The sequence below is a fragment of the Charadrius vociferus genome, unplaced genomic scaffold, assembly GCF_000708025.1.
Source record: "Charadrius vociferus isolate BGI_N301 unplaced genomic scaffold, ASM70802v2 scaffold362, whole genome shotgun sequence".
NCBI classification, from domain to species: Eukaryota; Metazoa; Chordata; class Aves; order Charadriiformes; family Charadriidae; genus Charadrius; species Charadrius vociferus.
Genome location: NW_009647052.1, coordinates 1402661 through 1425574, shown reverse-complemented (window position 1 = coordinate 1425574; position 22914 = coordinate 1402661). Strand labels below are relative to the sequence as shown.

General features: G+C 42.1%; 1 protein-coding gene across 1 annotated transcript in view; it reads left to right on the top strand.

Moving 5' to 3' along the window:
- Window positions 1-22914, top strand: part of KCNQ5 (potassium voltage-gated channel, KQT-like subfamily, member 5) — an 88253-nt gene that overhangs the window by 53181 nt on the left and 12158 nt on the right. The window contains exons 8-9 of the mRNA XM_009895760.1: window positions 1041-1067; window positions 10053-10273. Of these exons, the coding sequence (XP_009894062.1) occupies window positions 1041-1067; window positions 10053-10273 (248 nt within the window). The remainder of the gene's footprint in view (window positions 1-1040; window positions 1068-10052; window positions 10274-22914) is intronic.

The following is a 22914-nucleotide window of genomic DNA, read 5'->3' as shown; positions in this document are numbered from 1 at the left end:
ACCCACAGTCAGTGGAAGGTGACTAAAAATTCATGATGTCACGGTTTGCAGACAGGAAATATTTGATGTCCTAGTTTGGGTGAGAATTCACAGAGCACCGGCAGCCCAAGGCTCTTAAATAATTCAGTAAAAGATTTACCAGGAGGTAGTAAGTTGACTGATTCAATACAGGGCACAAATCAGGAAGTAAAAGATACTCGATAAAGATCAAAAAGCAGAGTGCTAAGAGCCTTATGGGAAAGCTCTGATAGGCATCGTAACTGTTGTTATTGCAGACAGTGCAAGAGAATTAGTGGTTTCTCTCAAAGCTGGGTGATGAACATCCACATGACAGTAAAAAGGTAATCGTGTGCCAAAACGCTCAGCCAAAAAGAGGTTTGGCTGGCTACCCAAAGCTGATCTTTGAATTTCAAAGAGTTGACAAGAACAGAGCCATAAGTAATCCATTACCATAACTGTAATTCCAAAATGCTCCAAAGTAAAAGGACCTTTTAGATTAAAAGTTACATGGAATATTGATTTTTGACATATGCAAACAGGTTGAAGGCAACATTGCTATAAATGAATGGATACAAAATTAAATAAATAATGAAGCTGTACTCCACCTAAAATATTCTAAAATATGTCTGTCCCTCAAAAGTGCATCTACTTGTTATTTTAAACAAGCGTATTGCTGTGCTAGCCTAAAATTACACCTTTTTATTTACCAGATATAACTTTAGCTAATAAGAGTCTACAGCTTTCTGTTATATATGTGTCAGCAATGCATTTTGCCTAAGTGCTTTGCCAACTCAGTCTGCAGTGGTATGTACTAAGCATGTTATGCATGTGTTAAAACAACTGAAAAGTTTCTTTTTCAGAAGCGATGTAGTTACAAGTCGTGCTTGAATGTTTTTGTGGTCGCAATGTAACGTGTGTGTTGTACACTAATTAACATATCCATTTACGTTTATCATATATCTAACATCATCTGTAACTAAGTAATGTGATTACTATCTGCATAACAAGTATGTTTTTCCCTCCCACTCCCTGACCTGAAGAAAAGAACAAGGGGAAGCTTCTAGCAGGTTTGTAGTTTCTTTTATTTCTTTTATCTGTGAAATCGCTGCTTCTTAATGGCTTTTAGGTGTCTCAGTTTCTGTACAGTAGGTTCAATGAACTGTAACTGTTAACTGGTAATAATCACAAATTGCATTTTTTTAAGCTCATATCGATAGACTAATGCTGCTGAAATTTGCTTCTTTGTCCCACTTTTTGTATGGAAAAACTAGGCAATTTTTTACTTTTCTAGCCACACGTTCTAACTTTGAGGGGGAGCACAGTTTGAACAGTGTCAGAGCAGCGAGTGGAACAGCCTCCCTAGACCCAGCTCCTGGGCAAGGACACAGCCCCCCAGCTTCTGCCATAAAACCAACACTCACGGTTTCCAGGAATCGCCGTGGAAGTCACAGGCATATAGTTGAATTTGGTTTAGTGAACAAGCCCACCAGCCCTCTGTCGCAGGGGGAGGACCCCCAGACGGGGCTGGTTGGATGTCACCTTGGCACAGAATCATAGAATCACAGAATGGTCAGGGTTGGAAGGGACCTCTGGAGATCATCTAGTCCAACCCCTCCGCCAGACCAGGGTCACCTACAGCAGGTTGCACAGGACGGCATCCAGGTGGGTTTTGAATGTCTCCAGAGTGGGAGACTCCACAACCTCTCTGGGCAGCCTGTTCCAGTGCTCTGCTGCCCTCAAAGTAAAGAAGTTCCTCCTCGTGTTAAGATGGAACTTCCTATGTTCATGGCAAGGGTCCGTGCTGCCCTGCAGGATCATCCTCAAGACTTCCTCACTGCCATGTCTCCACATTTCCTAACCTTTTTCTGCCATCCCCTCCTCGGGAGAGTTTTGGGACACAGCAGGTGGGGAGAAAGCGCCACTGCAGTGGCTGACCTCCTCCCAGCTGCACGGGTTGCACACTCGCATGGCCCTGTCTGGGTGGAGGAGGCAGCCTGGCATCTCTCCTTCAATAAGGGCAGGTGGGGTTTCCATCCAGCCTGGATGCCTACAGCACGCTGAGGCAGGCTTGGCAGGGCTATCCTCGCTGGGTAAACAGAGCCCTGGAGATGCATGGTCCTAAGGCAGTAAGAGGAAATACCGGTCTTTGCCATACTTATAGCTCGAATCCTTAGGGATAGGAAAGGAATCGGTGGCTACAAGAGAAATTACACTGCCTCTGAAACTCATTAGGGATGGGAATCTGCGGGCGTTCAGCAACCAGCACTGCGGTATCAGCACGATCAGAGAATAGTGGAGATTACCTCCAAGCAGAAAACGATGAAAAGCCAAGAAAAAAAGCATCGGTGACACATCAACCCCTGAAATACATCCTCCCCTGAGTTGTACCGTGGTTCACAAGATCTTCTGGGTAATTCAGTCGGGGTGGAAAGTCTTCACATCAATTACCCATGTCCCGTTCCACTTTCCAGATTGCTCCTCTAGCACCTGACTCTGTCCTTTTCCCTGATGTGCATGTAACTTGCTGTTAGTGTCACAGGAACTCGAGGGGACTGGATTTGCTCTGAAATGTCCCTCAAGAGCACTTCACCTGCTCTGTCAGTTCTATGACTTTTCATATACATCACCTCCATAGGCTTGCTTGGCAACATATTGATCTCATTAAATTATTGCAGCCTGATTGAAACTTTTTTGCACTCGCCAGCTGTATTTCCTACTCCTTCGACAGCAACATTTAAAATCGACTTCAGCTTTTTTAAAAGTGAGACTGAAGTTGACAGTAAATGAGCATGTACCTCCAAAACAGTGATTTGTGCAGAGGGGAGAGGCTATTCCTAGTTGCACCTGCGAGCACTTAAAGTGACAAATTTACTTACAGTAAGTAGAAGCTAGATGCAAAAAAACCCTCCAGCTGTCAAAACTGTATTACATGCTCCGCGTTAGTGATAACTGTTGTGGTTTTAAAAGTAGCCAATGATTTAGCCAGATTTTTGCACTTTATTTTCACTGAATGGAAGGTGTTTGTCCCTTCAGAAACTCTCAGCTAATATGTGCACTGCTGCAAATCAGTGTAGGTATAAAAATGAACTAGTTACCTCCTGAGATTCTGGTCTACAGTAAGAACCTTACAGACCACTCAGTGCCTTTTGAAAAAGGTGTGTTTGTCAGTGGCTGTTTATCATTCTTATGCTGATATATTGCTGTATGTTTGTATCACTTACAATATATGTGTTGTATGTGGTCTTTCGCGGTAAAATACAAATGCAGACTGCTGCAACGTACTTGGAGATAACTGTCCTCGACTGTTTAACTTCTTTCTTACTGCAATCCTGAGTGACTTGCATGGGATGCTATGTGAACTAAGTAAGCTGCTTCTCGTTTCACTCTTTAAATGAAGACGTGTTTGCACAAGTAGTGGATTGGATTGCTTTCTGAATATGCTCTTTGCTCTGTACTCCATTCTAATAACAGTGGAGAAAAACTTTCATTAATTTAGGTAAAAGGTAATTGGGTTTTTTTCCTACCAAAATGACTTTTATATTTACAGAAATGAATTCTTGCATTTTGTCATGTATAGACCTACGGTCTTTCATTAGTTAAATGTTGCTGTGCATTTGAGTTGATAGAGCTGTACTTATGAGGCTGTAGCTTCATACTGATTTGAAGAAAAATATGTACGTTGTATTTCTCAAAATGTTATACACAAGTATTCTAATTAATCATTTATCAAAAGTAATGGTAGACAACCTCTCTGGTGTACCCACGCCGTAAATGAGATATTTTTATAAATCAGTTCTGGAGTTCTGCAAGTTATTTAAAAAGCCTGTATGTTAAATTCTCCGTATCTACAAATGCACACACTGAACGCAAATAATACTTATTTCTGTTCAATTATACAATGCGGCTGAAATTCTTCCTGTGCAGGAAACTAGATCAAGACTGATGAATCTTACAACATCCTGATAGCATAAGCAGTCTTAAGGTGTGCGTAGGACATGCATCGGGTGTCTGCAAATGGTGAACGTCACCTGTCTAGTATTGCAACTAGTGAGCCTGAATACAAATTCCTTATTCAGACAACTCTCTCTGGTGCAATAAGGAGGAGTTTTGCCAGTATAGGAGCTTGGGGGAAAAACTCATCCCTGCTCTGAGGGAAACAAGTAAATTATACTCTGGAATCCTCTCCACCTCCTATACCATATCTGTTTCTAAAAGTAGATTTGATGTAAAGTCTCTGCATGCACCATACGAAAAAGAAGTTGCCAGTGATGCAGAATCTAACTTGAGGTGGAAAGCCTAACCCCTTACCTAGCAGTGGAATGCTTAGTAACACGGTCCTCTATCTCCCCTCACTCCTAGTAAGCTTTGTAGTAATAAACAGAAGCTCTTCAGGATGTACACCCCTCGGAAACATAGGTATTCAGCATCCTGCCTATTCACATGATGTTTGAGAATGCCAGCTAACATCAGGTGCATGATTCATTTACTTCCCCTCCTCAGTGCTTTAAAGTTCCTTACTTCTCCAAAGGAGGTTTCTTGATTTATTTATTTTTAAATGCTTGTAATTCCCTTGTTGCTTGTTGCCTGCAATGACATTAATACGCTGGCGATAATACCAGTTCTCTGAAACTCACCCGGTCGGACAATTGCAGTGTGCAGCACGCCGCGGTTTGCCGAAGTCTGGTTCCCCTTCTCTGCCTGAGACTTGAACTTTTGGAATGCATTAGCCTGCGGGAGATCTGAAACTGGGGGTTGAATATTTGGGTGAAGACCTTTCCCCAAGTCCAAGAGGATTTTTATAACCGTGGCAGTTGAGTTCTCCATCTAATAATTAGTGGGGAATATTAAGCTATGACACGCTAGGCAACACCAGCAGTCAAAACGTGCAATTGCTGTTGAGAAGAATCCCCTTGGACGCAGACTGTGGAAGCTGTGCCTGCGTCCTGTACTGGAAGGTAGAGGAATGCATGTGAAATCAACCATCTGCCTCATATGAATTCTGTGGAAATTGTGTCTCTTACCAAAAATGGTAATTCCTAGATGGATGGATGTTATGGGAAGAAACCCTTGATTTATAACTCAAGCTTATTAAAATTTTTTTCTTACTTTTTAAAAATAATTTAAAAGACAACGGAAGTACAAACTGATGATAGAAAATGGAGATAAAAAATAGTTTCTCTTCATCTGGAAACTGTTTTGAAAAAGGAAAAAATACACTAAACCCATGAACTTAATTTATTTTTTTTCTGTTTGACAATTGGACTTTAAGACATTATGTCCGTGAAATTCTCATTATTACTCATTGAAGGTATGAGATATAACACTATGTTTCTTGGGTTCATGTTCCTAGCATGAGACTGGTGGAGAAGCCTTGAACGTTTGAACTTCAGGCCTCACTGTACTGTCCCTTGCATTTGCATTTGTTCAACTCACCTTAATCTCAGTAAAGTCATCTCTAGGCTTTGTAAGAATCAACATCTGCATTTATTGGAAGTAAACTGCTGAAAATTGGCAGATATGTTTGCTTGCTGTTTTTTGCCATGGGTGATAATTTTTTGGCAGTTTTAGCTTCTGTCTCGACTCAAGATCCAAAGCATTCTCTCTCACCCTCAGGCCCTCCAGTTAATTCTGATTCCTTTCAATTTCTTCCTATTCCTGCTTCCACTAGCCAGCTCAGTACGAAAAATAAATCATAAATTGTGACTAGTAGCAAGCAGTAGTGATGAAGGTCTGAGGCTGTAGTAGGGCAGAAGATAAACTTGACCAGAAATGCAGGAAGGTAAGTGGGGAAATAGTGGAGTGGGACTGGGAGGCAGAGAGATGCTCAGTTAACCAAAAAGTATAGTAAGATGGTCCATGGAAGAAAGAAAAAGCTGTGAGTATGGGAGAGAAAAGCAAAGGTTTGTAGGCATTTATCAGTTTAAGTATAATCTTATCAAGTCTAGTCATTTGGTCCAGCAGAGAAGTGCTCGTTCCCCCTGCAAGTGAAGCTACAGTGACCTCTAGTGTCCCTAAACACCTCTTCCTTCGTAAACCAAAGGTGGAAAAGACAGAATTTAAAAAAGAAGAGATAAGAATTAGAAAGTCTTTTCTAGTTCCCTATCCCAGGGAAGTGAAGGTTTCATGCATGCACTGACAGGAGGAATGAGTGGTGAGATCCTACAACTGACCTTCCAGAAGGCAAAGAAATAGAGAATAGTCACTTGCTTTTTTCCCACAGGTGTCAGTTGTAATTGATCTCCACTAAAAGATGCTTCAAAGCTTCGGTGTTATCGACATGAATACATTCCACAACTTGCAACCTGCAGGAATAGGGGAGCAATAGGTCCAAAGAGATTACCATTGCCAAGGAAAATTATAAGAGGGACCAAATATATATGTAAACCAACTGGGATAAACTATAAATCACAACAGGAACAAGAAACGATGGACAGACACATATCTAAAGGAACGCGGAGATGACTGCAGGCAGCTGTGCTTCTCTGAGATCCTTGTCACTTAGGTCTGATTCAGGAACTTGTGTAATTTCATTTTCCTGATTCTTTCTTATGGTTGTTGCCTTTCAGACAAACATTCGACTTAAAGTTTGGGAGTACTTATGGGGAGATGTGCATTTCCAATGGCCATTAACAGGTTTACATTAATTCAAGGGGTTTCCTTTTGATATCATGTAAAAAGAGAGGACAAAAGGGGAGAGAGAAAAATATAATAGGCTAGATCCTGCAAGGGGTAAAGGATTTTTAGCAAAGCGCTGGACAGTGCTAATCCAGACAGCATTAAATCAGAGTAAAGGACCCTAAAGGCTTCAGTGGCTAGCGATTCAAGTGCAGAGTACCAAAGATGCTTGAAAGGGCACAAGGTTATCTCCACCCTCTGTCTTTAACACCATCTCTACCACTATCGCAGAAGCAAGAGCCAGACACTATATACCCTATAAGGAAAGGGACTTTAACTGTGGAGGACAACCCTGGTCAGGATGACCCCCAAATGCTCTGATTCAGCTATTTCTTCATGATCTGTTATTGATCATATATAGAAAAGCCCCATGGCAGCACGCACCCAAGGACAGCAGCTTTCTTCTCCCAAGCATGAATTCTCCACTGCTGCAAGTCATACAAGTCATGCTTGTGCTGAGTAGGACCCAGTGACTTCAGGAACATTTCCCACCAGTCTCAAAATAGGAACAGGGATCCAAGAAACGAAGAACTGCTATAATCAGTGTCTTTGGGGAAACTCTCAAGATGCAAAATAGAGTTTCCAAACCACGCTTCCTTCATGGGCTGCGTTTCTCTTCGTGATGCAGCATCTTCCGCATGGACCCTTGGCATGCCTTTATATTGCCATTGCTACGACGCAGATTTATTTCAAGTATGAGGTCTGCATCTTAAATTAATATTTTTCTTCTCAGTGTTGCACTTTTGAAAAATGTCTCTAGTACAGATGAAGTGTCTACTGTTCCTTTCACCATTGCCTTATTGCTTTGATTTGGAGAACTAAAGATATTCAGGTTAAGTAGCCATTGTGTAACATTCAGCTTTTATAGATGAAATAACCCTATGTGAAAATCATTTAAAGGCAGCCATTGCTTTCATTAGTAAAAATTAATTGTCAGAACAACATGTATGCTTTTTTTCTTTTTTTTAATTTTCATTTTTATTTTTGAATTAATGGGATTATAAAAAATATGGTCCATACTGATCATTTTTATGGCTATTTAATCAATTTTCCTTTCATTTTAATTGGCTCAACAGGAAAAGAGTTGTCCAAATCTTTTCTATTCAAAGATCTGTCAAAAAAAAAATTATTTCATGCTTCAATAGCAAATACAATTTGAGCCATAAGATGAGTTTAAAAAAGCACAGGGGACACATGCCTAGGAATAACATTTATAATAAGTCAATTTTGATTCTGTTGCTTATGCTGTAGAGTATGACAATGCAATAATATGGTTAATAAATATTTTACAGCCTATACGTTCATAAAGTTGTACAATGCAAAAGACTCCTGAGCTGAAACGTAATTCAGTCTTGAAATGCAATTTGTATTGAAAATTAAATTTTAGAACTCATTTTTCTCTCAAATAGTAGGTTATGTGGGTCTTTTGTATTGCATATGCAACAGCACACAGTACTGCAGGTCTGGGTAACAATTTGCAATGGAAACAGATAACATTTCCAGCACTGTGATGTGTTTATTTCAACAATTGCTTACTTTGGGCAAGGGAAAAAGGGGATTACATTCAGAAATTGTAGTAAGGTATTATTTCAAGTGATTCAACATGCCATATAGAAATACATTTATCTAATAATCTTTCTATTGATGTGCTCATTTCTTAGCATTCTTGAAAATTATCTCATTCTAAGCTTCCCAGCATGTTCTTTGCCTGCTGCAAGCTGCATCCTTTGTGCTCTCAGTGATGTTTGTATTCAGAATGAAACGCTACGCTACGCTATGCTACGCTATGCTACACTATGCTATGCTATGCATGGACAAAGATATCTGATTATCTCAACACTTCACAGCCACAGAAGTTTATACCTACTTTCCATTTCATATAATTACATATTAACGTTGTATTTTCAGAGTGCAGTGGGTTAAACATCTAAGAACCACATAGTCCATGTGAGCATTAGTGAATTAGCTGCAGAATTAATTTCTGTTGAAAACATCTTACAGGCATGCTGAAGTGAAATGCAAAGACTTTGAGAGTACTAGAAAGTGTCTTAACTTCAAATACAGTTATAATTTGCAAGCAGACAGTCTTTGCCATAGGTGTTTTAGAAGCACCCCCAAAGCCTGTACCAGGACAGTAGGACTGCAAGACCCAGTAACGTCATACCATGAGCAGCTCCTCATGGTATCATCATCTCTCTCCTTGCAAGAACAGGACCACTGATCAAGACGACCATTCCCTTGTACAGGCGGTTGAACTTAACCTTGTAGACAAAACAAGGTTTCCAAACCTTGGTATCAGACTTCCTTTCTCTTTTCCCCTTGTGCCTTCTGCTTCAGGAAGAGACAAACAAAGGCAAAAATATTAAATAATGAAAAAGCATAGGCAGATAGTCACGGTGAGCGCAGGATGATCATCAGATATGTTTGAACACGAGAAAAGGTAATTTAAGCACTGGAAAGTAGAAAATCTACATATCCCACATTTAGCTGACTGGAGGGGAGAGTTAGAAGCACAGGAGGGTAAAAAAATCAGCTTACAATTGGCCAACTATAAGACCACAGGGCCACCATTGATCCAGCAGTCACAGTCATGAGCTTGGCTGGGCTCTTGTACCTGTGCTAAAGCTCCTGTCCAATGCCACCTGCAGGTAGTCAGCTCCCAGCTTAATCTCCAGCAACAACTTTAGTGAGCACACAGCGTATCATTACATTTCCATTAATCGGTCATCACGCTGTTTCTTGGATGTTTTGTTAATTTTGGTTTCGTCTTGTCCAAGTAAGTGCTGTAACAAGGAATTCTGGATATGGGTGATCACTAACAATGCATATGAAATGTTGGAAGTGCCACATTTTGAAAAAGCATGAATATACTAACAGTACTTTTGCCTGCTTAAAAAAAAAAAAAAAAACCAAAAACCAAAAAACCAACACTACATGGCATGCAGTAATAATAGAATACATTTTGTTCTTGTTTATCTGAAGGGATGGCCAGAAATGCACTGAGCTGGGATGACTGAGATAAAAATAAACCTATTTAAAATTCAAGGAATAAAAAACCAAAAAACAAAAACTTAGAGATTAATCTGTAACAATTGGGTGAAATTTGTTTCTCTCTGTTAATTTTAATTTTCTTTACAAGGTTATTCTGTACTGTAAAATAGACTGCCATTGATAATGCCTCTATCGAAAAACAATGACATCAAATCAGTTTCATTCCCAAATGAAATATATTCAATGAAAATACAAGTGTGTAAGAAACAGATTCATATCATTGAGAATTTTTAGAAATTATTTCCTAATATCATACGATACAAAATTAAAAAAAAAAAAAAAGAGTGGAGGAACCGTGAAATAAAATACATTTCTCTTCTTCACAGTCAAAAGCTAAGTTTTAAGGAGCGAGTACGGATGGCCAGCCCACGAGGTCAAAGTATAAAGAACAGGCAGTCTTCAGTTGGAGATCGCCGGTCACCAAGTGCCGACATTGCCACCGAGGGCAGCCCCACCAAAGTCCAGAAGAGCTGGAGCTTCAACGACCGAACCCGCTTCAGGCCCTCGCTGCGGCTGAAGAGCTCCCAGCCCAAACCCGTGGTTGATGGTAGGAGTTTTTCATGCCTCCTTTGCCATTGTGTGCTGTTCCGAGCCTGCTTGTGCTCTCACACACCTGTGAATGTGACCCATTTTTGGAAAGCAGAAAGGATTGTTATTTGGGGGCAGAAGCACAAGAAAGCTATAGCCTGCTTCAAAGAATATGCCAACAATCTGGGGGTTTTTTAATATGAAATTTTGTGTCAGTGGTGCATAGGGAGCAACTGGTGGAAAAGGGGTTCACCATGGAAAATCGCAGGTAGACTAAATGCATCCCACGGTTTGGCTGCAGCAGCTCTGCCATCGCAACCCCTCTGCCAGCCCTGGGCACAACTGCTGCCCAAATCCGCTGCCTCTCACTGGTGGACCATGCACCATGGCCAGCCAAGAGCACAGCTTGTATGGCACTGTCCCCCCCAGGCAGAGGAGCTTGCTGAGGAGCTGGGAGAGGCCCTCTTACCTCCACTGGGAGTACACCCACCTGCCACCATGAGATATCCTACTCAATTCTTGAAGTTTTATAGGGTTGTATCCAGTTTGGTAAGGCTTTGGCAAACAAACCCAGTGTTATTGCTTTTATGTATTGCTTTTGAATGGGTATTTTCGATGTAAGAAGGACTCCTAACACATGAAGAAGTGGATCTTTGTGGACACTGAGGTGCTGGAGAGGGTCCAGAGAAGTGCAATGAAGCTGGTGAAGGGTCTTGAGAATAAGTCTTATGAGGAGCAGCGGAGGGACTTGGGGTTGTTCAGTCTGAAGAAAGGGAGGCTGAGGGGAGACCTTATTGCTCTCTCTAACTACCTGAAAGGAGGTTGTAGAGACATGGGTGTTGACCTCTTCTCACAAGTTACAACCGATAGGACAGGAGGAAATAGCGTCAAGTTGCACCAGGAGAGGTTTAGGTTAGACGTCAGGAAAAACTTCTACACTGAAAAGGTTATCAAAGACTGGAATAGGCTGCCCAGGGAAGTGTCTGAATCACCATCCTTGGATGTATTTAAAAGCCATGTAGATATGGTGCTCAGGGACATGGTTTAGAGGTGAGCCCGGTAGAGTTAGTTAATGGTTGGACTTGATGATATTAAAGGTCTTTTCCAGCCATAACGATTCTATGAAATGTCTCCCTGACCCTGCAGCAGGCAGGAACGTAGGCTTTCCCACACACTGCCTCCCCACGGGAACGGGTGCTGCCTCTCTCTGCTCCCCATTCACTAGCTAAGGTGCTCTTGGGCATTACACTAGCCACTGTTCAGGCAAAGATCTTTATCTACAAAAGCTTGCCAAAACGAAGACAGTGACTCCCCTAACCAGGGAGCACCAAAGTTGGTGCGAGCAGCCCCCTGACAGGCAGGAGCCAAGAGCACAGGACGAATCCAACCCCTGTGGAGATGGGTCCTGCATTGAAAGGTGCACTCACACAGCTCTGGGGGTACCACTGCCCCAGAGGATTTGGATTTGGGTTTCTCCACTCACATTTTTCCCAACTTATGGATGTTTTGTTCTTTCCTGTGGAACTCCCAGACAGAAAATAAGGGAAACAAATTTACGGGCTACAACAGGTGGCCATGACCCTGGCTGTATGGGAAAGGTACAACAGAAATCATTTGATCCAAGTAAAGAGATACAATTTTACATTCTTTCTATGATTGAAATCACGCATGTTACATCCAACAATTGTGGTAAAACTAATTAAACAGAAGTGCTATTTCAGTGTCTGCTTCCTTTTTAGTGCACATATTATCACGGACATGTAGGTTGCAAAATACCCATTGAACTGAAATGCCCCATCCCTCAGCTGAGGACATCCTACGCAACACATCTCTTCAGGAAAAGCCTGGGTAAATAAACATTTCCTGGAGGGCAAACAAGACAAACCAACAGTGTTCACTAAGGTCATCTTTCCAGGCTAGCCCTCCCCTGCGGAGACCTCTCAGATGCTCAAATCCCAAATTTGGCTGCATTACAGTGAGCTACTGGGGTGTACCAGCCACCAGGCTGCTATCCAGGTTGCTCACTGCTCCTCGCTCTGTTCTGGGGCACAGGATCTGGCTCATGTCCCATGGCAGCTGTGGCACAGGGATGCTGGCCTGGGTCTCATGCTGACGTGGAGCTGGGACAAGGCCACTTGCACTGAATTGGGAAGGGAGAAATGCTTCAGGTACCAGAGTGGGGTTCTAGCTACCCTGTCTAAATTTAGGCTTCCTATGTAATCACTTATATAGCACGAGTATCTCCCCACAACCATGCCAGAAGTGATTTCATAGGTTAAACCCCCGTAACTTGCACCGCGCCTGGAAGTGAGCTAAGAAGAGAGTAATTTTTTGAGCACGCTCCTGGGGTATCAGCGGCTCACTTCTGCTCTAGCCCTGCAGCCTGCATCTCTCTTAAGCATCCATTTAGTTTTTCATCAGCCCATTTGTCACAGAAACATTTCCTCAGCGTGTCCTCTATTTTGTCTTGTACATATTGTCATTAATAGCAATGATCTGCACGAGAAGATCATGTTCCCTCCTATTGTCTCCCTTTCATGGAAAAGGTGGCATAAGCGGCACCTTGGGTATTTCTGTAGACAAAAGATAATAACAACAGAGTGTTCGTAGCTGTGCGTAAACCCTTAAAGATCTTCCCGCTCCTCAGGGTGAGTGCAGCCTGTTTCCTTGTCAGTGGTTTCCAGCTACTAGTCCACCCTCATGAACTGGGGCCAACAGATATGACCAATTTCTCATCTGTGGCAGGAGGAACAGCTTCCATTGTCTCCAGCTTTTAGGCAAATGCCAAGTTTCCACTCTGGGACCTCATCCAGCTACTTCTAGGACTGGTATCATCAGAGAGAGATCCAGTGTGCTCATTGCTGAAAGGCAGCTCCTTGCTACCTTACCCAATCTGTTGCAGGAAAAAGCAGGCACTACCAACCTTGATTTCTTTTTTTTTTTTTGGATGTGTTACCAGTTGCATAGTTTGATATGCTTTCTGCATTTGACAACTCAATGAAAAAGGTCTGAAGATTATGTATTTCATTTAGAACATCTTGCTTTTTTCACTGGATGAAAATAGAATATTTGCAGCATTTTATTAATATCTCTCAGTTGCCAGGTCCTTCAGTTTCCTCCTTGAGGTATTCTCTGGCCAAAGGATTAATTATTTTGGTGTGCTGTTCTCCCAGCCAGACTAGAAACCAGCCTTTTCTAGATGAAAATCTGGGCACAAAATAATACCCCTGAAAATCTGCTCCTTCTGGTGATTCTTACATCTCTGCAGCATGTTTGGGGGGAGAAGAAATGACACTTGCAATCGGCCTTTCAGAGACAACGTAGTATTGGGTACCCAGTCCAGTGTCAAAACTTTATGTCAGCGATACAATGAAAAAAATAACAACTTCTCGCTATGAAATTCCCCTTCCAAAAGAAGAGACACTCATATTAGCTTTATTTTTCCTTCACTGTATGGGATTTGGAGTTGTAAATGATCTTCCATTAGTGCAGGAAGAGGATGAACTACCTCGTTATGAAGGTGAGGTGCACTGAGCTCCATGTAAAAAGATAGCAAAGAAGCAAATATGTAAGTAGAAGGTTCAGAAAGGAAGGGAAATTGTTAGCTTACGAGGATAATCTAAGGCAGATCATCAACACAGTGACTTTGCAGGGCTGATTGAGTTCTGGTAAAGGATGAGGTTGGAATCTGGGCCAAAACCATCAGAAAGAGACTGCTGGAAAAACTAAACATTAGCAATTAGAAACTGGCCTGTAAAGTGGGGTTTCTAATCCAGACAGGAGCTTATGGAGGCAGCTAAGAGGCTAACATGGTTGAAAATGTAGTAGCCACCCTCTTAGGCTACCCAGTACCAAAAGCATGCTAACACTCCTCTGCTGCGTACTAAAACCACAGCAGGGGGGTTTCTTGGCAGTAAGTAAAACACTTAAGATGGCCACAGGTATCTCCCAAAAGGATTTTGGCAGAGCAGCCTTAGAACAGTATGACCAAAACTGTTGCACAAATGGCTTTATTTATGGGTAGCAACAGTCCTCTGAAACTGCCTATAAACCATTTATTGCTATTGCCAAAGCGGGCCTGGCAGCGGCAGCAATTATTTCAGCTACATATGTGCATTTGCAAATGGAATCCAAACCTGAGAGAGCTTTAATGGCTGGAGAGAGCTTCGGTGGCGTGGCTGCAGATGGTCTCTCGAGAGCATTTAACAACAGCACAGGGGAGCTACATCAAAACCCAAGACTTATGTAATCTGATTTTAAATACACGTCTAACCTCCAGTGACGTGTGGCTCTCACCTGTCAGAACTCTTGTTGAAGAGGAGACCCTGTACAAGTTAAGAAAGGTGCCAGGATGCTGCATTTCCAATTCGTTTTGAGTTTAAAAGAGAATTGTTGGGACTGAGTGGATCAAAGGGAAATCTTCAGTAAACAAGAATGGTAAATAGTGAAGCTGTACAAAGTGCACACTTAAAAGGATACAAGAATCGTACAGGGTTGTGCAAGAGCCCTCCCCAAAGGGATGCTGTGTCACACGGGTGAAGGTGCCGCTGGACCTCGAAGCTGCACGCAGCCACCACCCTACCCGTACACCAAGCGAGCCGGCAGCCACCCCTGGCCTCAAAGTCCCTCATGCAGTATGGCTTGTGTCCCTGAACCAAAACCAGGGAAACTGCAGCCAAACTGCCCAGGGGGACAGCCCCGGTGCATGAGAATACCCACTGGCAGTGGCCAAACCTGCACCAGAGTCTGTGCAAGCAATTAAATAGTATGGGTCGTCTCGTGCCATTTCTTAAGGCACTGTGCCCGTGTCTTATTTTATTTAGCGCAGATCCAGCCATGGAGACTCACCTCACAAAATCTTTCCTTTGCTCTTTTCTGAGGAAGAGAACCTTTTCTGTTTAAATCGGGCTCCAGTCTCTGCACAGTCACAGCTGAAGTAATGAACGGATGTTGTGTTGTGGCTGCAGTTCTCGGTGAGGGACAAAAATGCCCTATTATACTTGTTTTCTACCATCCCATGCTTCTAAGCCTCTGCGTGAGTTATTGTTCCTTTACAGTAACCTAGAGACATTGTGTGGCTTTTTGAATAAAACATCAAAAGCGTTCAGCACTGGAGATATTACAAACATATTTCATTTGATTAATTAAAATGAACTCTCTAAGGAAATACTTGATTTCTTGCACCATCCCTGAACATTATATGCTCACACGACCTCTAGCCTTTCATTCCCTACGGAGTAGTTGCACAAAATCCTCAGGGTAGAGTATATTATAATAACCATGGAAAGAATGCAATTGTGCGTTTCAGCCCCCGTGTCCTCAGTTACTACCATGTAATTTATGCATTGCAGAAATGACAGGTTTTCCTTTCAGTAGCACAAACATCTTGACCTTGTATATGGTTCACTTGATGTGGCAAAGGTCGTTAGTTTGGTTGCTTTTACATCTCCGTTAGCTTAAATTTGCTGATTCAACATGAAGCTGCACGATGTCAAAAGAAAGCTGCTCAATTTGTATAAACCCCGTATGATAGGACTAAATGACTTTTTATTAGCAATATATCAATTTGTGCCAGAAAGGAGATGTATTTTCTCATGATTGTTTAACTCAATGATAGAGCTCTCGTTTATTACCATTGTCACTGTAATTAATTAGGAAGATCTTATCAAAATAATCTGGCATTCTGATCTAAGCACCGAGTCATTTTTCCATTTTGTGTAAATAAGTACAGGCTATTGGTTTTGAGGCATTATTTTAGTTTATTCCAACCAAGGTCCCGGCCATATGAGTCCATAATTTAGTCTCTGTCTTTACGAGAGAGGACTCGAGGAACCTGCTGTGCCCTGTTGTTTGCTGGACTGAGCACTTACTCGGTGGTCACAGGAGAATGATTAGCAAGCTCAGCTCCATGAGGGACAGCAGCCGACCACCGCACAGAAGTATGATTTGCATGGATTTCAGACAACCTCATCTGCAGTGAAGAGTAAACAAGTGAGTGAAGAACTCATTTTGAGAGGACGCTCACAAAACTTCCCAACCACCACGTAACCCACTTGCACCAAATCTGAAACATTTGAGGAATGCTTTTGTTTCTATAAAATGCCAAATACAGGACTCTCCTGTGGCTATCTGAATCTCAAGCTGCCGTCCTCCTCTCTCCCTTTGCCCATGGCCACCACCTCCTTCGAACAACAGCACCTGGAAATCTCCCAGGGTCCAGGACCTCTGTAGACCTTATGGAATATCAGACATCATATCAACTGACACGTGCTACAAGGTCTTGCAGGGAGACAGTGAATTAGGTGTGACATTTAGCTCATTAGTCCACAGTTCTAGATCTCATCATATGTATCTGCAATTTCTTTTACAGTTTTAAACTTCTTGTATGCGGTGTATATAAAATAACAGAGATGTGTAGCTAAAAACACACTAAAATCATACATTTAGAGTCACATAGCATTTTTCTTTCTTACTCTTCTCACATGGCCATCTAAACTTGCTAGCTAACGTGCCACTATTTAAAATAAGATCAGCCATTTTAACTGCACAGTTATTCTGCGTATAATGAATTGTTTTTAGAAAGTCTCCTGGTCCTCCGTATCATCACTCAAAATGAAAAGGACTCCTTTTTAATTAAGTAGTGGGAGCCGTTCCATGAAATATTGCCAGTGCAAAATTTTTTTGAGAAGTTAAATAATAACTAAAGATAATTGAGAGTTGTTAGAAGGGAATGCTAGAATTTTAGATACTTGGAACTTGCCTGCATTATATGATAACTGATATAAATTAGGTTTCTGACCTTAAAAAATTGCACTTACAAAGAAAGGAGACTAGATAATTATACCCAGAATATGTAAAAAACTTTCCACCAATCCTATCTTCCATTTTGGCCAAATCTGAGCTTTTTTAGAAATGCTTTCACATATAAAATGTTTTCAGGGATATTCTTTATGATATTCTGCTTCATACTGCACTGCAGCTACCAAATTCCTGTTCTGGTGTCCTCTTCTCTTCCCCATGTGAAAAGTTATGCCTTTTTTAGGAGAAAGACAAGGGAGAAAGGACCGGGCTATGCCTACAGCACTGCTGCACTCCTCATCGGTGCTGCCTGCAGGGCAGAGCCTCAGGTGGTGCAGAAGGGAAAGGGAGTTCCTACAAGCTCATCCGCAAGTGCTCCTCCTTCCAGGAGGCACCAGTTTCCCTCCCTTCCTGAGAAATTGCTTTCCCGCATGGAAATGGCAACCATTTCACAAAAGCTCCCTGTTAAAAATGTTTACAAATCTTGTCATCCTTATTCCCTCTTTCTTAATTTTGGCACTTAAATACTCTTGTGTACTACCAGGGGGGTTTGTGTCATTTTCTAGACAAATATTAAGCATCTAACGTGAAGGGCACATGACGGAAGTTTGCTTGTCCTTCCTTCTTTCATGATTAGAAGAACGTCTTTTCTTTTTTCTTTTTTTTTTCAGGGATCAAGGAAATAAATATGTGATTCACTCCCTTGGGCCTCCTTTTTCTGGCCTTTGCTCTGGAGAGCATGTAAACATGTGCTGCTGCCTTTCCCTCTTTGGGGGAGCTTTGGGCGTTCTTATCATTAAGCATGCGATTAAGTTCCATCCTAATTAGTGTTGCTTTTTTCAGTCGGTTTTTCCCGTGGAGCTTAGCAAGCAATCACGGTAAAACAATTTATGTGAACTCTTTACTGAAAGAGAGTCAGTTTGGTGATGGTTTAAAGCAAAGGAAAATTTGAAAGAAAATCACTTCCAGAGGTAGTGAAGGGAATTTGTATTCATGGTTCAGCAAACAGGAAAATAATGAGAGCTTGTGAGGAGGTGAGAAGTTTCATGAAACAAATTTAAACAAAGGCACTAAGCTGAGACACATTCTCTTTTGATAAAGGGAAATTGCATTAATTGTATGAACATAAAGCATGAAGATGTTTGCACTTGCAATAATTTTTGAGGGAAAAATGTAACTGAGATTTTGTGTAACATTCTGCACGTTATGACGTTTGTGGAAATGCTATAAAATATGTGCAGGATATCTCGATATTTTTTTGAGAGAATATGGGCTAAATCCCTAATTCTCCACAACAAATGCTCAGACTGAAGAAAGGTACTTCAAAGGCGGTGTAAAGCTGAGTCAAATGCACCTACCTTGTGGGCATCCTAGGCATGACCTACGGCAGCATAACAGGGCCTCTACATTGCTTTCAAAAGGGACTGAAAGAACAGAATAATGAGAGTATTAAGCTGCCAACATTGTTTCTTGAACAAGAGGGGTCACCTGCGCTCATCAAACAGTAAGGCAGTCAGGAGTCTAATGCTAAAGCAGCTGCCCGGGCACCCCTTGCTGCAGCAGACCTGTGCATCCACCCGCACCTCCCACAGGGCTGCGCATCATGCGATGGGACCGTCTGTCCTCCAAACGCTTTGAATTTATGTCTAACTTTACCGGCCCAGAAATGAGATGCACTGGCTTCTCCACTCATTTTCTTTCTGACCCTTCAGGCAGAAAATGATTTTGGAGATGAGTGAGCCACTTTGCGGGGCTTTGCACCGGTGCCCTGGGCAGCCAGAGCACTTGGAGGAGGTTGCTAAGCAAGATGGAGAACAGGCTGTAGAGCTGCATTATGAACTGCTTGGACTTCAATTCCCAAGTTGAACTCTGGATTTTGAATGATAGTTACAAACTCCAGCTTGATGTAACTCAGCACCTGTGAAAATTAGGCCACCATCCATTTTTCACCTTGAGTCATGCATTACAATGAAAATCAATCAGACTTTTTTTCCAAATCAGTGCTTTTTTTACCAAGTTGACACAACACTCTGCTATAACATGAATAATTGAGAGTCATACACAGAATATCAACTTCAGGCACCTATTTAGGTTTTGCCATGTCTAAAAGGTGCGTACTCAGCCTCAGCAGAATCATAGAAACACAGCGTCATAGAATGGTTTAGGTTGGAATGGTTGCTCAAAGCCCCATCCAACCTGGCCTTGAACCCCTCCGGGGATGGGGCATCCACAACTTCCCTGGGCAACCTGTTCCAGTGCCTCACCACCCTCATAGTGAAAAATTTCTGCCTGATAGCCAATCTAAGTCTATACTCTTCCCGTTTGAAGCCATTACCCCTCATCCTATCACTACATGCCCGAATTATTTAGATCACCCACATGAGGAGCCCTAACTACATCCTAAGTAGTTAGAGTAAGACCTAAGTGCTTCCGAATGTTTCCAAAAAACAAGCCAAAGGGTCTATGTTGGGATTACCATACCGATCACTGTGTTAGGAGCACTTCCATAGGACTATTCATGGTGTCAGCACATGCACTTATTAATGCTGGATTGTTGTTACTAGCATATGGCAGTTTCCAGGAAACAAATTAAAGAGTACAAAATCTTTTTGATTATGTTCAACAGGCACATAATTACTTGAATGTTACTGACATTGAAAGCATGCAGCTATGAGGGTGATCAGAGTATTGTCACAGTCTTCCTGATGCCAAAGCATGTTATTAAACAACGGACAACACTTCTAAGAAACACTTCTAAGTAGTTCTGAGGAGAAGGATCTCGGGGTCCTGGTACATAGTAAATTATCCATGAGCCAACAATGTGCCCTTGTCACCAAAAAGGCCAATGGAATCCTGGGCTGCATAGGGAAGAGTGTGACCAGTAGGTCGAGGGAGGTCATTCTCCCCCTCTACTCGGCACCGGTGAGGCCACAACTGGAGTACTGTGTCCAGTTTTGGGCTCCCCAGTTCAAGAGGGACAGGGAACTGCTGGAGAGAGTCCAGCGAAGGGCAACCAAGATGACTGAGGGATTGGAGCATCTCCCTTACGAGGAAAGGCTGAGAGAGCTGGGACTCTCTAGCCTGGAGAAAAGAAGGCTGAGGGGAGACCTTATTACTACTTACAAATATCTAAAGGGTGGGTTGAAGGAGGATGGAGCCAGACTCTTCTCGGTGGTTCCAATGACAGGACGAGGGGCAATGGGTGCAAGTTGGAACATAGGAAGTTCCGTTCCAACACACGAAAAAACTTCTTTACAGTTCGGGTGACAGAGCACTGGCACAGGCTGCCCAGGGAGGTTGTGGAGTCCCCTTCTCTGGAGATTTTCAAGACCCGCCTGGATGCAGTCCTGAGTAATGTGCTCTGGGCAATCCTGCTTTAGCAGGGGAGTTGGACTAGATGATCTCTCGAGGTCCCTTCCAACTCTGAAAATTCTGTGATTCTGTGAAAGGACGCCTGTTATTTACAGAAATAATAAAACAAGCCTTGCACATAACTTTTGCACAGAGCCATATGAAATGCAGCTACAAACTCATAAATTTTTTGTTGGTGACATATAATGTTTCAGAACAGTGTAATTTTTAGCCCATTCATTTGGGGTGATCATAATTGACTGGAGTTTGCATGAAGAATGCATAAATACTGTGACAAACAGTGAAATATCAAGATGATTTTAATGACTTGTGCATGCCTCCATTCTATTTCTTGGTAATTGCTGATTTGTTGTGTGATTAAATCAAAGACTGCTCTTCAGGAAGAAAGAGGAATAAATTAAAAAGTGGCAAAGACAAGACTTTAGCCCAAAGTAAATAATGTCAGAGATTGTAAGGTAATGGCGGATGCCTCATCAGTTGTTAAATAAACACTTTCCAGATTGACATTTAGGATCAAAACACATCCTGAATTGTAAAGATGCTGGTATTAGAAAAGGGGAATTGTTTCTGGATTGTCAGACTGGCTGACACCTCTTCTTAGGGAGACTTGCAGGTGTATGTATTATGAGACACTCTGGCCATCGTTGAGAACAGATTCGTGAGCTGCCCAAGCAACAGACTTGAAAGGCCTGTTTAGCTGGTGGTGGAGGCTCCCGGGGAGAAAGAAGGACCAGTGCTAACCCTAGGAAGGCCTGGCAGAGCAGCCAGGTTCATGCAGAGCAGCTGCTGCCTGAGGTTGCCGGTGGAGCCCACTTGGACCATGCACAGCCACCCCAACAGAGAGCAGGAGACCCAGCCAAGGAGTATGAGGAAGGATGGAGAACCAGACACATGCAGGGCTAGGCATGAGCCAGCACCAGAGGGTCTACCTGTCCCGGTTGTTGATGATGGGGAGGGCTTTCTCTGGGAACACGCAGCAGTGTTGAGCAGGGCTCGTCGGAGGCCATAGCTTAATCCCGTCTGGGAACTGGCAGAGATTTTAACAGCTGGAGCTACTGAAGCAGCCAAACTGGCCCCAACATGGCCCCGACCTCAAGGATGAACTTGAAAGGGACAGAAGCGATACAAGTACATCTCACCTCGTAACTATGTCGTACACAACATGAGCTTCCCCTGGAAAAATTCATCAGAATGTGAACTTTGATTTCAGGGGGGGGCTTTAAGCTGGAAATTTTTTTTCTCAAATTGCTACTATTCATTTCCCAAACTTTTTCCCAAGTCTGCTCAGTATTCTAAAGAAACATGAATGTTTCCCATGTGAATCAAACAAGGTTTATAGCTTTTCACAAGTTTTATTGACATATGGTACCGAATGCCTGCCATAATGAAGGAAATTCATGTCAGTGGGGATATTAGAAAGAAAAAAAGAAGGTGATTTATTAGGAGCGGTATCTCTTCATAAAGCTGGCTTAAATTTATAAGAATTTTCCAGCGTCTGTCTAAAGATTTTGCTGATTTTTGTACCCACATGTGAGCAACATGGAATACTATAATTGCACCATGCTGTTCTCAAAACAGTTCTGCAAAGATATACTATGTTAAGGTAGCCCTTTTATTAATGACACTGTACTTGGCAAAGGACCCAGGAACTGTATCAGTGAGAGAACCATTCAGAAACATGTTTATTTTAAACTTTCAACTTGGATCTCCCCTTTCACTGAGGTTACATGGTTGTAGCTAATGTGACCTTAGCAGAATTATTCCTAATTTATACTGGCATAACTGAGTAGATTCAAACCTGAGAGAGACACTGGAAATACCAGTAGCATAAAAAGCACTGGGTTTAGTATGGTACTTAGAAATGAGCCGGGAGATTTCAGCACTGGGAGAAGTAACTGGAGAGGCTGATCAGACATGACATGTAGGAAGTTAGTGTCCTGGAATACTTCAAACCTTCAGAGAGGGGGTTTTAGGTAGTGTATATACCTATCAAACTAATTACATAGTCTATTTTATCTAATTACATTTTTGGGCAGGGATCCAAATCTTAGTTAGGCAGGGTAGCTGGAAAGGCATATACATTTTATCTATAAGATAAGCCGAGTCTGTAGCAAAGTTCGTGAAAGAGTGCGAGAAAAAAAAACACTCTTGTCATCATTGCAATGATTGTAATTACAGTAATAGCATGGGAGGGGAGATTTCAAAGTTTTGTATGAGAGTTTCACTTTCACAATGTTAAACCAAATTTTTTTGAAGGTTGCATTTGATTCTTTCATGTGTACTTGAAGACATTATTAACTGGGCTATAAAACGTCTTTCTTTCTAGATTAAGTTGATCTATCAAAGATAAAACCTCTTGCTCTTCAAAGCTACAGTAGATGTTCCTCATGGATGTACCAGTTCAGCAACAGTCAAAAAAGAAAAAATATTCTTGAGGGTAATGAACTAGCCAGAGTCATAAAAACAAATTATTACGGTCAGATATTAAAT